General features: G+C 42.0%; 1 protein-coding gene and 1 long non-coding RNA gene across 4 annotated transcripts in view; one reads left to right on the top strand and one right to left on the bottom strand.

Annotated features, from left to right (window-relative positions):
- MUC4 (mucin 4, cell surface associated) overlaps window positions 1-16,589 on the top strand; it is a 60,439-nt gene that overhangs the window by 18,336 nt on the left and 25,514 nt on the right. The window contains exons 2-5 of one of the 2 annotated variants that reach the window (XM_037033661.1): window positions 8,177-9,621; window positions 10,000-11,582; window positions 12,339-12,745; window positions 16,257-16,385. In XM_037033661.1, the coding sequence (XP_036889556.1) occupies window positions 8,177-9,621; window positions 10,000-11,582; window positions 12,339-12,745; window positions 16,257-16,385 (3,564 nt within the window). Of the gene's footprint in view, window positions 1-8,176; window positions 9,622-9,928; window positions 9,943-9,999; window positions 11,583-12,338; window positions 12,746-16,256; window positions 16,386-16,589 lie in introns of those variants that run through there. The other variant, XM_037033662.1, reaches the window with a different exon arrangement.
- On the bottom strand, window positions 9,058-10,753 carry LOC118978290 (uncharacterized). 2 transcript variants are annotated; one of them, XR_005064683.1, is made up of 4 exons: window positions 10,689-10,753; window positions 10,248-10,312; window positions 9,495-9,872; window positions 9,058-9,116 (listed from the first exon to the last, which is right to left on the bottom strand). It is a non-coding gene; the product is annotated as an uncharacterized LOC118978290 (long non-coding RNA). The 2 variants fall into 2 exon arrangements; XR_005064684.1 differs by lacking the exon at window positions 9,058-9,116 and adding an exon at window positions 9,172-9,233 and having other exon boundaries at window positions 9,612-9,872.

The following is a 16,589-nucleotide window of genomic DNA, read 5'->3' as shown; positions in this document are numbered from 1 at the left end:
TCTGAATGATTGCTGTTGTGCGAGGAGGCACCTGTGTTTACCAATGCCACCATATCAACTAGAAGTCCTGCTGCTCTTTTAGAGATTTTGTTTTTAGATGGAGAGTGTAGCTACACCAGCCAGGGCCAGAAGTCCATCTATCTATTCTTGATTTATTCTTGATAGGTTTTGTGTTTCTGATATAAACATTGACTATTTCAGCTAGGTTACCCAATATTTTGATATATAATTATTCATAGTCCTCTCTTACAACCCTTTATATTTCAGCAGAATTTATAGTATGTCTCCATTTTCCTTTCTGATTTTAGTCTTCTGTCTTTTTTCTTATTTCATTTAGCTAAAATTTTGTCAATTTTATTGATCTTTTCAAAGAACTAATTTTTGGTTTCACTGATTTTCTCTACTGCTTTTCTCATCTCTATTTCATTTATCTCTGCCTTAATCTTTATCTCCTTCCTTCTTCCCTCCCTCCCTGCCTCCTTTTCTTTCTTCTTTTTCTTAATTAATCTTGACAGAGGTTGTCTATTTTATCTTCAAAGAACCAACTTTTGACTTTATTAATTTTATGTTCAATTGTTTTTATATTATTAATTTCAGTTCTTTTCTTTTTTTTTAAAGATTTTATTTATTTATCTTTAGAGGGGAAGGGAAGGAGAGAAGGAGAGAAATATCAATGTATGGTTGCCTCTCGTGCGTCCCCTGCTGGGAACTGGCCTGCAACCCAGGCATGTGCCCTGCTGGGAATCAAACCACGATCGATCGATCGATCGTGTGGTTTGCAGGCCTGTGCTCAATCCACTAAGCTATACCAGCCAGGGCACTTCAGGTCTTTTCTTAATTAGCTATACTCATCTATCTTTTTCTTATTTCTTCTGATGTTTCTAGCTTACCTTGTCACTGAGGGTTCCAGCTTCATGCAGAAAATATTCAATTCATAGTGTCCTGATTTAAGGTTAGTGTTTCTTTCCCCATGTAGTCCTCAAAACCCTAAACACTAAATCTCAGAAATCTGCAAATCCTGTGAGAGCACTAACTTACCATCTTAGTTTTCAACTCTTTCAGGTTTGCATGTTTCCATTTCTTTCTTCTGATCTCAGCTCTGCATTTAGAAAACAATTGTGGTACATTATCTGGCATTTGTAGGTTTTATAGTTAAAGGCTTATCTCTTCTCCCATATTGCTGGAAAATAGAGCTGTATTACTTTTATAAACAAAATAAGTCTTTACTTAAAAAATTGGACCATGCTGTCAAGAAAATTTTGCTGCTGATATTGATTTTTACAGATGATGCAGGCTCTGAAAAGATGCTACTTATCAAGAATCTATAATAGTTTAGTATATTTGGCATGTCAGTAGCTTTTGTCTGGTAACTCAAATACAGGTGATAGACCATTGCTCCTATTTATGTTCTGAAGAGAATGAAATAAGATTAATAATAATTGCATAGTGAATGTTTTCCAATCTAAACTTTATCTGGAGAAACTGTCTTAAAACTTTATTCAGTAGAGGGCAGGCCCAGAATTTGCTACCCCTTAAACAAAGCTACTCATTATTCCAAATAAAGGAAGTTCCTAATAAGGAACTACTGCAAAGAACACAAGGACAAAAGCCAAGGGGGAGGGTGAAAGCAAGGGAGGGAGGTGGGTTTAGCTGGGGTGGTGGGGAGTGGTCAGGCGAAAAAACAGATAACTGTAATTGAACAACAATAAAATAAAATTTTAAAAGGCATTATTCATTTATTTTTAGAGACATGGGGAAGGGAGAGAGGAAGAGAGGGAGTGAAACATCAGTGTATGGTTGCCTCTAGCACACCCCATAGTGGGGATATGGCCTGCAATCCAGGCATGTGCCTCAACTGGGAATCAAACTGGTGATGTTTTGGTTCGCAGGCCTGCGCTCAATCCACTGAGACAATAAAATAATTTTTTAAAAAAGGAAGTTCTTTTTTAAAGTTGAAACAAAGTCATTTTGGGTTAAGTAGGGACCAAGTTTCTCCTAACACACTCTGAAGCTCAAACCATGCGTTTGTGGACACCAGCTGAGGAGTGTATCTTCTGTAGTTAGTAACTATTAATTGAGTTTAGAAGTGAGTCATTTATTTTTAGTAAATTAGAGGGGGCTTAGGCTTTGTCTGTAGCTAGTTTGAGTGCACTCAAACATTTTAAACAAAACACATTGGTATTAAAATATTCTGCCTAGAATATTAATTGGAAAAATGATCAATTAAATTAACATCATGTTACAATATCACCATGGCTAGAGTTTGTGTACCTACTTAGGTTTCTGCTAGATTGGGACAAATGTTAGAAATGGGAAAAAAGGTGGGGGGCTGTGGAAACTTAATTTGCTTTTTAAAAAATGCTATGATTCAGGTTGAAAGAATTAACACTTCCTCCCACCACAGAATTTTAAATGGTCTGATCACCTTTGTAGTCTAACTTTGACTTCTTCCTCACAAGAAAGACAGCCATGAGTTGTTATATTCCTGGATTTTTTTTTAATTTGATGCAACCCTGATCAGGCACCTCGTTCTTTTAAAATTCTGCACTTCCAGCCTTTAGTCTTTTTTTGTTAATTTGTTGATTTTTAATGAGAGAGAGAGAGAGAGAGGAAAATACTGATTTGCTGTTCCACCCACTTATGCATTCATTGGTAGATTCTTACAGGTGTCCTGACCTAGGATTAAATCTACAATCTTATTGTATCAGGATGAAACTATAACCCAGAGGTATGCAACCTTTTTGGCGCACAGGGACTGGTTTCATGGAAAACACTTTTTCCCTTCCTGGAATGTAGAGGGTCAGAGGCGGGGGAGGCAGGAGGATGTGCAGCTGCTCACGTCATGCTGTGTGGCCTGGTTCCTAACAGGCCATGGACTGGTACGGATCTGTGGCCCAGGGATTGGGGACGCCTGCTCTGACCAATTGATCTATGTAGCCAAGGCCTAGTACTTAAATTTTTTTTTCAATTACAGCTGACATTCAATATTATATTAGTTTCGGGTGTACAGCACAGTGGTTAGACATTTATATAACCTAGGAAGTGATCCCCCAGATAATTCTAGTACCCACCTGACACCACACATACTTACTACAATATTATTGACTATATTCCCTATGCTGTACTTTACATTCCTGTGACTGTCTTGTAACTGCCAGTTTATACTTTTTAATCCCTCCACGTTTTTGACTCACCCTCCCACCCTTCTCCCTCCTGGCAACAATCAGTTTGTTGTCTGTATCTATGAGTCTGTTTCTGTTTGTTCATTTATTTTGTTTCTTAGATTCCACATATAATTGAAATCATATGGTATTTGTCTTTCTCTGATTTATTTCACTTAGCATAATACCTTCTAGGTCTACCTATTTGTCACAAATAGTAAGATTTCATTTTTTTATGGCTGAGTAATAGTCCATTATATATACATACCATTTCTTTATCCATTCATCTATCAGTGGACACTTAGGTTACTTCCATATATTGGCTACTATAAATAATGCTGTAATGAGCACAAAGGTGTATATGTCTTTTTGAATTCTCCACCTCTTAGTCTTTATTGCAGAATTCTTACTTAAGCTTTCCTCCAGGCATGTCTAAACTTTGTACCCAGAGCAGGTTTTTATTTTTTATTATCATCACTGTTATTTTTTTCCTCTTTTTTAAAAAATATATTTTTATTGATTATGCCATTACAGTTGTTTTATTTTCCCCCTTCATTCCCCTCCACCCTGCACACCCCTCCCCCATCATTCCCCACCTTTAGTTTATGACCACGTGTCTCAAGTTCTTTAGACTCTATATTTCCCATACTATTCCTGCCCTCCCCCTATCCATTTTCTACCTACCGTCTATGCTATTTTCTGTACCTTCTCCCCACTTCTCCTCCTCCCACTCCCCTGTTGCTAACCCTCCATGTGTTCTTCATTTCTATGGTTCTGCTCCTGATCTAGCTGTGCTCTTAAATTGCTTTTGTTTTAGGTGTGGTTGTTAATAACTGAGTTTGCTGTCCTTTCACTGTTCATATTTTTCATCTTCTTTTTCTTATATAAGTCCCTTTAACATTTCATATAATAAGGGCTTGGTGATGATGAATTCTTTGAACTTGATCTTATCTGAGAAGCACTTTATCTGTCCTTCCATTCTAAATGAAAGTTTTGCTGGATAAAGCAATCTTGGATGTAGGTTTTTGGATTTCATGACTTGGAATACTTCTTTCCAGCCCCTTCTTGCCTGGAAGGTCTCTTTTGAGAAGTCCGCTGACAGTCTGATGGGAACTCCTTTGTAGGTGACTGTCCCCTTATCTCTTGCTGCTTCTAGGATTCTCTCCTTCATTTTCATCTTGGCTAATGTAATTATGATGTGCCTTGGTGTGTTCCTTCTTGGGTCCAACTTCTTTGGCACTCTCTGAGCTTCCTGGACTTCCTGGAAGTCTATTTCCTTTGACAGATTGGAGAAATTCTCCTTTATTATTTGTTCAAATAAGTTTTCCACTCATGGCTGTTTCTTTTCCCCTTCTGGTACCCCTATAATTCAGATGTTGGAATGTTTAAAGATGTCCTGGAGGTTCCTAAGCTTCTCCTCATTTTTTGGAATTCTTTTTTTTTTTAAAGGTTTGACAACTCAATTTTTCTTTCTTTCTTTTTTTAAATTTTTATTTATTTATCTCTAGAAGGGAAGGGAAGGAGAGGAGAGAAATGTCAATGTATGGTTGCTTTCGGTGCATCCCCTGCTGGGAACTGGCCCCTGCTGGGAATTGGCCTGCAACCCAGGCATGTGCCCTGACGTGGAATTCTTGTTTCTTCATTTTTTTCTGGTTGGATGTTTCGTTCTTCCTTCTGGTCCACTCCATTGATTCGAGTCCCAGTTTCCTTTCCATCAGTATTGGTTTCTTGTGCATTTCCCTTCATTTCAATTAGTTTAGCCTTCATATGTTCCTCTAATTTGTGACTATAATCAACCAGTTCTGTGAGCATCCTGATCACCAGTATTTTGAACTGTGCATCTGAGAGGTTTGCTATTTCCTGGTTGGTTAGAGTTATCGGCTCTGGGGCTTTGAGTTCTTCCTGAGCCATATTTTGGACTGTTTGTGCCTGTTACGTATGGGGAGTGGAGCCCTAGGTGTTCACCAGGGCGGGGCAACCCAGGTCACTGGGTTGTGACACTGTATGTGGGGGCAGGGTCCAAAGAGGGGCAATGGCGGGTCCCCTCTGCTGCTTCCCGCCACCGGGGCCCGCACAGTCTATCCCACTGCACACGAATGCGTGACCGTGTTCAGGCCACTGCCTTGCCCACTCACTGGGTTCGCCCTCTGGGGCCGGTGTGGTCCATCTCACTGCTCACTCCTCTGCTGGTTTATCTGCATGCAACTGTGTGACCGCAGCCAGCCTGCCTCGCACCCTCACTGGGTCCACGCTGCTACCCCGGTTGCTTATGCACCTGGGTTGGGGATCTTTCCTGCCTGACCCTGCTCTTTTGCTGGGTCTTTTGCCGCCCCTCTTACCGGTCGAGTTGAACGGTTGGTTGTTGTTGGATTTCCCTTAGTTCAATTTTCTCTTCTTTGGCTGCGTCTTTGTTTACTAAACCTTTGTTGTATTCAAACTTGGTTGTGGGAGAAGGCACAGTGTTTCCACCTATGCCTCCATCGTGGCAGAAGTCCTCCACCACTGTTATTTTTAATCCTTCCACAAATGTATGTTTTCATTGTTTTTTTTATAGGAAGAAAGTAGAGTGGGGGAGAGAGAGAGTGAAAGTGAGAGAGACAGACAGACAGACATCTACGTGAGAGGGAAACATCCATAATTTGCCTCCCACACTCACCACAGACTGAGGGGGTTGAATTCAATCTTTTGGTGTACAGGATGATGCTCCAACCAACTAGCTACCTGGCCAGGGTCACATTATAGGACATAAAAAAAATCAGAGTATGTAGTTGACAAATTTTTGAGTCCTGAATGTATGCACCAGAACCCTCAAACACCAGAGAAGCACTTTCTACTAAATATTAGCCTTATTAATTCTCTCAATATTTGAATTTGGCTAATCATGAAAAATCTCCTTCTTCCATTTAAGTATTTTCAAACCTTTCAGAAAAAAAAGCTCTCTTCAAAAAAAAAGGAGCAGTGTCTTAGCCTTGATGTTCATAATTCTTTTTTTTTAATTTTAAAAGATTTTATTTATTTATTTCTAGAGAGAGGGGAAGGGAGGGAGAGAGGGAGAGAAACATCAGTGGGTGGTTGCCTATTGCAGGCCCCCCCATCAGGGACCTGGCCTGCAACCCAGCATGTACCCCAATCAGCAACTGGGGATCAAAACAGTGACCCCTTTGTTCAAAGGCCCACACTCAATCTACTGAGCTATACCAGCCGCGGCTTCATAATTCTTGAGAGAACATCTTTTGACATGCAGAAAAAAAGTTTTCAGTAAAGAATCACATATTACAAATTTATTAAAACTGGATTTATTATTATATTTCAATAAACATATGGGGAAAACTTTAGCAATGACATAAGGGGTGAGTCAAAAATTGGCTCTGGTTTTAAATAAACTTTTTCTGAAGGTAAATATAGTTTTGGGGAAAATCAAAACAAGGTACACAAACTAATGTGAAATATAAAAAATTACATTGTCATCAGCGAACTTACACTACTAAACTTACACTACTTTTTTAATTGAGCTATAATTGACATATTATATTAGTTTCAAATGTACAATGTAGTGATTTGATGTTTATATATCTGTATCTTTATTAATGTGTTTAAACTCTTGTATAGACCATTTGGCAAGAGGGCTACACAATGCCTTCCATGGAACCTAGGTACTTTTGCTTTACTAGGCCCCTTTCTCTGGTAAAAATAAAAAAAATTAAATTATGTTTTATGATTGTGTTGGACTAAAAACTAATATAATTAAGGCTGGATTCATTATTATGTGTTCATTATTATTACACTATTTTTTCCTTCTGATTGTGAAAGAAATGAACATAAAAACAGTTTTGTGGGATTTTGAAAGTAGCTTGGGCCACTGGGTCTGTGGGCTCTGCACCTCACCTATTCATGGTTTTGCTGGGAATTGCAAGGTGGTGGTGCTTTGAGAAATTGTAAGCTTGCTTAGGTTTGTGAAAAGCAAATTTTCCTGACAGCAGTCCCTCACGTGATTCTGAGAAGTAAACAAAATTTACTCTCAGTAAAAAGAAAGAATGATATACGAAAGGAAAGTTATGGACTGTAGGTAGAGGGACTGCCACAGAGAAAGTCTTCAGGGGAAGTAAAATGAAATAAAAATAACTATATATCTTACATAAGACAAGATGTATGCCACTCAAAGAAACCCCACATTATTCCAGAGAAAACGGATTCACTTTAAACTCGGGTCCTTATAAATTTCTTGTGTTATTGGATACACCCCAAAATTCTTTAAATTGAAACTAGAGTTGATTATGACAAAACAAGTTGTTCACATATACCATCAACAGTGGTTGGTATGTTGGGATTCAAATATACAGTTCACAACTTTCCTCCTCTCTCTCTGTTCAGATAAGGTCCTATTAGGCTAGAAAGTTTCAGGGCATTTCAAGTGAAGTAATAGAGAGAAATTAAGGGCAAAAGGTCACAAGATTATCAATGGAAGTAAAAACTGGAAGATTTTGGAGAATGATATTACAAGACAAACGAAAAAAAACTGGCAGAAATAGAGACTGGAATAAAGATAAGAACAAAAAGTTCTATGGAGAGACAGAGAGAAAGCTACTTGTGCCCATTATACTATTAAATAAATGTGTATAGAGGATATGCAAAATTTTTTCATTTTCTTGATCACATGAAATGCATGCATATTATAATTTAAACACTATTCTGATACTGAAGTGTATGTTCTTGTCTATTAATGCTTTATATGGAAAAACTAGGAGATACACTAAAATATTTTCATTATTATCCTTCTAAAATAATTGGTAATTGAGACAAAAAAATATCTCAAAGATATTCACTGCAAAATTACTTATGATTAGGTACCACCTGTGTTGCTAGAAATATTAGCTATGGTTAAATAGGTAAATCTTTACAGCCATACAATCTGGAGTACCACAATACAGAATGACCTAGGCACAAAATGATCAAGTTATAAATTACCCCCTTACACAAAAGTAATATCTCATGTGTCTTTATCTCTTAATTTAAAGGAAATCCCAGCACAGTAACTCAAACTACAACAAGGAATGTTCCTCACGATACATCTCCTTTTAATGTGAGCCATATATCACCCGGGACAGGATATTTGTTAAATGTAACAACTTTGACAGAAACCAATACAAAAAATTTAGATGAAATGACACATTCTGTAGCTACAATATCCACTCCAGTCATCTGGACAAACTCAGTAAAAACTGAAGTAAATACACAAGCAACGGCAACCTCTTCCAGAATTTCTACTCGGCACAAAGAAGCATCTTCACAAAACCATTCCACTGAGAGCATTTCACGCACCAAAGAACCACAAACCAGCACCATCACAACAGTGAGCACATCAGCTCCTTCATCCTCATTGAGTAAAACCATTGTTACTTCACCTGTTACTCAGGAGACATCCTATTCACAAGAGACAACCACATCACTCAACTCTAGTGTCACTCACACATATAGGACAACAGCACAAATGACAATGCCTCCAAACATAACAACCACAATTGTTCGGAAAAGAGAGAACATGTCACTGTCTATAACAACAACTTCGACTCAAGAAACCACAGCAGTCTCAGAGACAACGAAAGTACATGGAAACACAACAACATCCTCTCACAGCACCTATACTAAGGATACAACAGCTTCTTCCCAGAACCACATAACTGACAGCAGTGAGACCTCCAAGAAAGTAGAAAGCAGCATGATTACTGGCAGGAGTTCAACAGCCCCCTCATCCTCATCAGGTGGAAATAGTGTTACTTCACCAGTTACTCAGCAGACACGCTATTCTGCTGAGACCACCACTTCATCCCATGCTACTGTCAGAGACACACATCAGACAACCTCAGAAAAGATGACACCTCCATTAGCCACATACACTACAGTTTTAAACACAGAGGACACGTCACTTTCTGTAACAACATCTTCCACTCCAGCCACCTCGGCAGTCTCAAGGACACCTGGAAAACATGAAAACAATAGAGGATCCTCTTCCAGCACCTCTACTCAAGATACACCAGCTTCTTCCCAGAACCACTTCACTGAGAGCAGGGAGACCTCCAAGGACACAGAAAGCAGCATTGTCACTGGAAGGAGCCCAACAGCCTCCTCATCCTCACCAAGTGGAAACAGTGTTACTTCACTTGTTACTCAAGAGACATCCTTTTCTGGTGAGATCACCACTTCATCCCATTCTACTATCAGAGACACATATCTGACAACATCAGAAACGATGACAGCACCAACAGCCACATACACTACCACTGTTAACACAGAGGACACGTCACTTTCTGTAACTATAAGTGCCCCTCCAGTCACCTCAGGACTCTCAGAGAAAACTCAGGGACATGGAAAGACCACAGCATCCTCTTCCAGCACTTCTACTAAGGATACACCCACTTATTCCCAGAACCACTTCACTGAGAGCAGTGAGACCTCCAAGAAAGTAGAAAGCAGCATGGTAACTGGCAGGAGTTCAACAGCCCCCTCATCCTCATCAAGTGGAAACAGTGTTACTTCACCAGTTACTCTGCAGACACCATATTCTGGTGAGACCACTGCTTCATCCTATTCCACTGTCAGAGACACACATCAGACAACCTCTGAAAGGATGACAGCTCTACCAGCCACATACACTACAGTTTTTAACACAGAGGACACATCACTTTCTGTAACAACAACTTCCACTCCAGCCACCTCGGCAGTCTCAGAGACAACGGGAAAACATGAAAACAATAGAGGATCCTCTTCCAGCACCTCTACTCAAGTAACATCAGCTTCTTCCCAGAACCATGTCACTGAGCGCAGTGAGACCTCCAAGAAGGCAGAAACCAGCATGGCCATTGGAAGGAGCACAACAGCCCCTTCAGCCTCAAGTGGAAACAATGTTACTGCACTGGTTACTCAGGAGACATCCTATTCTGGTGACACCACCACTTCATCCCATTCTACCGTCACAGACACACATCTGACAGCATCAGAAACGATGACAGCCCCAACAGCCACATACACTACCGTTGTTAACACAGAGGACACGTCACTTTCTGTAACTACAACTTCCATTCCAGTCACCTCAGGACTCTCAGAGAAAACTCAGGGACATGGAAACACCACAGCATCCTCTTCCAGCATTCCTCCTCAGGATACACCAGCTTCTTCCCAGAAACACTTCACTGAGAGCAGTGAGACCACCATGGAAGCAGAAAGCAGCATTGTCACTGGAGGGAGTACAACAGCCCCCTCATCCTCACCAAGTAGAAACAATGCTACTTCCCGGGTAACTGAGCAGACACCCCACGCAGATGAGACAACCACTTCATCCCATTCTACCGTCACAGACACACATCTGACAGCATCAGAAACGATGACAGCCCCAACAGCCACATACACTACCATTGTTAACACAGAGGACGCGTTACTTTCTGGAATGACAACTTCCACTCCAGCCACCTCAGCAGTGTCAGAGACCACTGAAAATCATGCAAACACCACAGCATCCTCTTCCAGCACTACTACTCAGGATACACCAGCTTCTTCCCAGAAACACTTCACTGAGAGCAGTGAGACCACTATGGAAGCAGAAAGCAGCATTGTCACTGGAGGGAGCACAACAGGCCCCTCATCCTCATCAAGTGGAAACAATGCCACTTCCTGGGTTACTGAGCAGACACCCCATGCAGATGAGACAACCACTTCATCCCATTCTACCATCACAGGCACACATCTGTCAGCATCAGAAACGATGACAGCCCCAACAGCCACATACACTAACGTTGTTAACACAGAGGACACGTCACTTTCTGGAATGACAACTTCCACTCCAGCCACCTCAGCAGTGTCAGAGACAACTGAAAATCATGGAAACACCACAATATCCTCTTCCAGTACTCCTACTCAGGATACACCAGCTTCTTCCCTGAAACACTTCACTGAGAGCAGTAAGACCACTATGGAAGCAGAAAGCCGCACTGTCACTGAAGGGAGCACAACAGCCCCCTCATCCTCACCAAGTGCAAACAATGTTACTTCACGGGCTACTCAGCAGACACCATATTCTGGTGAGACCACTGCTTCATCCTATTCCACTGTCAGAGACACACATCAGACAACCTCAGAAAGGATGACAGCTCCAACAGCCACACACACTACCGTTGTTAACACAGAGGACACGTCACTTTCTGTAACTATAACTGCCACTCCAGTCACCTCAGGACTCTCGGAGAAAATTCAGGGACATGGAAACACCACAGCATCCTCTTCCAGCACTCCTACTCAGGGTACACCAGCTTCTTCCCAGAAACACTTCACTGAGAGCAGTGAGACCACCATGGAAGCAGAAAGCAGCATTGTCACTGAAGGGAGCACAACAGCCCCCTCATCCTCACCAAGTGGAAACAATGTCACTTCATGGGTTACTCAGCAGACACCCCACACAGATGATACAACCACTTCATTTCATTCCATTGTCAGAGACACACATCTGAAAACATCAGAAACAATGACAGCTCCACCAGCCACATACACTACAGCTTTTAACACAGAGGACACCTCACTTTCTGGAATGACAACTTCCACTCCAGCCACCTCAGCAGTCTCAGAGACAACTGAAAACCATGGAAATGCAACAGCATCCTCTTTCAGCACTTCCACTCAGAATACACCAACTTCTTCCCTGAAACACTTCACTGAGAGCAGTGAGACCTCAAAGGAACCAGAAAGCAGCATTGTCACTGGAGGGAGCCCAACAGCCTCCTCATTCTCACCAAGCGGAAACAATGTTACTCTCCTTGTTATTCAAGAGACATCCTATTCTGGCGAGACTGCCACTTCATCCCATTCTACTATCAGAGACACATATCTGACAACATCAGAAATGAGGACAGCTCCAACAGTCACATACACTACAGTTGTTAACACAGAGGACACGTCACTTTCTGTTACTACAGCTTCCACTCCAGCCACCTCAGCAGTCTCAGAGACAACTGGAAAACATGGAAACACCACAGCATCCTCTTCCAGCACTTCCACTCAGGATACACCAGCTTCTTCACAGAACTACTTATCTGAGAGTAGTGAGACCTCCAAGAAAGTGGAAACGAGCATGGTCACTGGAGTGAGCCCAACAGCCCCCTTATCCTCACCAAGTGGAAAGAATGTTAGTACACTGGTTACTCAGGAGACACCTTATTCAGGTGAGACCACCACTTCATCCCATTCTACTGTCAGAGGCACACATCTGTCAACATCAGAAAAGATGACATCCCCACTGGCCACAAACACTACAGTTATTAACACAGAGGATGTATCACTCTCTGAATCTTCGACTTCCACTCCACCCACCTCAGCAGTCTCAGAGAATACTCAAGGACATGGAAATAGGACATCATTCTCTTCCAGCACTTCTACTCAAGATACACCAGCTTCTTCACAGAACCACTTCACTGAGAGCAGTGAGACCTCCAAGAAAGCAGAAAGTAGCATTGTCACCCGGGGGAGCACAACAGCCTCTTCATCCTCACCAAGTGGAAACAATGTTACTTCACGGGTTACTCAGGAGACATCCTATTCAGGTGAGAGCACCACTTCATTTCATTCTACTATAAGAGACACACATCTCATCTTGTCTGAAATTATGATAGTGTCAAACTCAATATAATTGTCTTTTGAGTAAACAGAGGATATTCCACACTCTGTAAGTATGACATCTAGTCAGACCCCTCACAGTGTCAGAGACAATGGAGGTATATAGAAACACAACAGCTCCATGTTTCCGGACTTCTGTTCAGGACACAGCTGCCCGTTTCTTGAGTCAGCACCATAAGAGCACTGAGACCACCAAGGAATTACAAATATCAGAAACCCAGATATGAGCATTTCAGGTCCTTCTTCCTCATGTACTGGAAACGTTGTTACTCAGTAGTCATTCAGTTTGGGTGAGACATCCACTACATACCATTCTCATATCAGCCGCACACCACTGACAACTTCTCTAATGGTGGGGGAACCTGCCTCACCTCACTCCAGTTTTGGGAAAATAGAGGACATGTTACTGTGTGTAACTATAGCTTTCACTGCAGTCACCTCAGCAGTCTCAGAGAGTGGTGATGTAAATGAAGTAGCAATAGCATCCTCTTTCAGCGTCTCTAGTCTGTACACATCAGCATTTTTATCATGACCATATGACTCAGAGCATGGAGATCAACAGGGAATCTCCAACCAGTGGAATCTCAGCAATAGCATTCCTTTATCTTCCACAAGTGAACACACTTTTACAGAAGGCATTTCTCAGGATAGAACCACTACTGATCAAACAAGCACTTTATTTGTTTCCAATGTCAGCATTACATCTTTGACATCACCAGATATTTTCACAGTAGCAGTTTCAACCTATACCACTGTAAGAAACACAATATACATACCACTACCTGCAAGTGAAAGTATTGGTGCAGTCACCTTAGCAGTATCAGTGACAACTGTATTAGAGGGACAATCCAAAGCTTCCCCCTTCATTACATCTACTCAGGACACACCGGCATCTTCTCAGAACTACTGGACTGAGGTCATGGAAACCACTGTAGAACCTGGATTCAGTGAAATCACAGTAGTGGGCACATAAACTTCTTTCTTTTTACCAAGTGAACATACTCTGTCTGGGAGCATTTCTCTGGTAACCTCCTCTTCTGGTGAAACAACTCCTTCATCTTTCTTCAGTGTCAGCAACACAGTTCTGTCAACATCTGAAATGTTGACTGCACCAACCTTAAAATATACTACAGTGAATAACACCAGGGAGGCATCGCTCTCTGTATCTAGAAGTTTTCTTTCATTTACTTCTAAAGTTTCTACAACATGGTCGTCAGATGTTCTGTCAGTGGCCACTCTCTATCAGTTCTTCATCTCCAAAATTATCTACAGTTTTCCACACCCACCAGAACAAAGGCATAAAGATGATGGGGTGGCCATGTAACAGCAGCTCATAATTTACAGATATTTTTCATGAAACATTCACTCCCAGTGAAACAACCCTCTACTTCTTCATTCTTCATTGATAGCCATGTCACTCGGTCACAAAAAGAAGTGTTTTCAACACCAGTAGCTGCCACTATACTGGTCACAGAAAACATATCTACTTCTACAGCTAACACAATTTCCTGGGTTACTTCTAAAGTCTCAACAATAGGTGAATGGGGAGAGCTAATCACATACCCCTATCTGAGCATATCTCCTCAGGAAACACTTTCCATAGCACTTTCCCAGACTCACTGGTCACAAGGCACAGGGACAACTGTAGATACTTGTGTCAGAAGCACAGGCTCCAGTGTGACTCAAACCACCAAAAGTCTAATCTGCATCTCCTTCATCAGTACCAGTAGACATTCATCTCAACAATCTGTAACAGTAGGCCCAACAAGGCAGTTAGCACCACTCTCTACCACCACCTCTCCTCAAGAATCATCAATTATTCCCGAGATAGATCACACTCAAGGCACACAGACCACACAAGAATCACAAACCACAAGTTTAGTCTCTCCAATGACAAACACAATCAAGGCAGTCAAATCTGCAACTTCTTCATTCAAACCAACTGGACATTCATTCTCAGAAAATGTTCCTCAGGATACATCCAATGCAGGTGAAGTGACATTCACCCCAGCACCCTTCAAGGAAAGTCACACAACTCAGGTCACTGCTCCTACCACAGAATTGTGTACAGCACCAAGCAGCCCTGACACCACCCTGGGAACCTCAGGAGACATATCATTTTCCATAACAAGCACCATTCTTCAGTCCACCTCTGTAGTGTTTACACTGACAGGCCCAGGAGGACCATCAAACATTTCCTGTTACCAGAACCTCACCTGACACAACATCAGCCATTTTCCAGATCCACCAGTTTCAAGACATGGTGACCACTAGGGAACCACTCACCAGCACAATGGCCTCTTTGGTGATGGAAACCACCTTGGTGGGCATAGCTACAGCTTCTTTCTCTATGCAAGTAGCCAAACAACTTCAGGAAGTGTTTCCTCAAAAACATTCATCTCAGATAAGATCAAGAGTTTCTCTCCAACTTTCTCCAGGGGAAGCTACACAACTCAGTCTACAACTGAATTGTCCACTGCAACCAGTCATGAGACTACTCTAGGAACTATGGCAATCATGCCGACTATTGTTCCCAACACCAATTCTACCATCATCTCTGAGGTCTCAACAACCGGGAGACCAACAAGACAGTCAACCCTAACTTCTTCCATCACCTCTCCTCAGGGAACATCAGCTATTTCCAAGATAGCTCAGACTCAAAGTACAGGAACCACTGGAGGACCTGAAACTATCAGTTCCATCCCCCAGATGACTAACACCTTCTCAACAGTCACACTTCCATTCACACCAAATGTGTACACATCTCCACAAACTGTTACCCATACTCTGTCACCTTCAAGGGCCAGCACAACAATAATCTCAAACCCAGTCAGAGGCAGCCACAGGACCCAAACAGCAATGCCAACTTGGTCATTTGGGGCAACTGAAAGGCCAACTACAGACAGTTCTACCACCCTGAGTGAGGCAGCCTCTCGTTCTCCTTTGACTACTTTGTCCAGAAGTGGAGAAGTTATGACAACAACCTCAAGCTCACTCATCCATGAAAACATGACCACAGTGGTCATTACCACTGTAGAGTCTGGCAGCAACTCCTGGCAGTAACAAATACCATGCAAGTCCCAACATCCTCAGTGAGTAAGTCAAGCACACCCACCTCTGAGCATCCTGCAACTGTTCAAATGGTAGCCTCCACTACCAACTCTACTACAAGGTCAGCATATATGAGTTCTACAAGTAATCACAACAGCATAGCTGGATCCACACTGACTTTGTCATTTCCACATACAACTTACCCTTTAATCAAGACCACCCCTGATACCTCTTCAGCATCTAAGTATTCTGAGACTATCTTGCCTACACTGCAGCCATTAACAGGCAATGCTTTCTCTGACTCTACTTCTTCTGGTAATGTGAGCAAAGCCCAGACCATACTGAGTTTCTGTTCTTCAACCAGTAATTCTTTATTCTCTCAAGCAGCCCCTGGCCCTGCAGTCACCTGGACCTCCACCACCATATTCACAGGTCACCCCACACTCCTATCTGGTATCAGCACTTTCTCGCCATCCACAGCACCCTCAGGTTCCACCGTGAAGACTGAGACATCAGGTAGGAGGGGACCCCAGTGTCTTGGCCTCTTACTCAATCTGGCCCCATTTGCTCAGTCTGGCCTATGAGAGTGCTTGAGAGAGGATGGTGAGTTAACAAACCATGTTATTATCAACCTGGTTAGGACTGAGGTAAGGTCCACAGAAGATGAAGTGAATGAGGGTGTGGTGGGTGACAAGGTCACCATTCTCTCTGCCCAACCAG

This window comes from Sturnira hondurensis, unplaced genomic scaffold, assembly GCF_014824575.4.
Source record: "Sturnira hondurensis isolate 20B ecotype Veracruz unplaced genomic scaffold, ASM1482457v3 Scaffold0021765, whole genome shotgun sequence".
NCBI lineage: Eukaryota > Metazoa > Chordata > Mammalia > Chiroptera > Phyllostomidae > Sturnira > Sturnira hondurensis.
The sequence above is the reverse complement of the archived record's forward strand: the minus strand, read 5'-3'. Positions and strand labels throughout refer to the sequence as shown.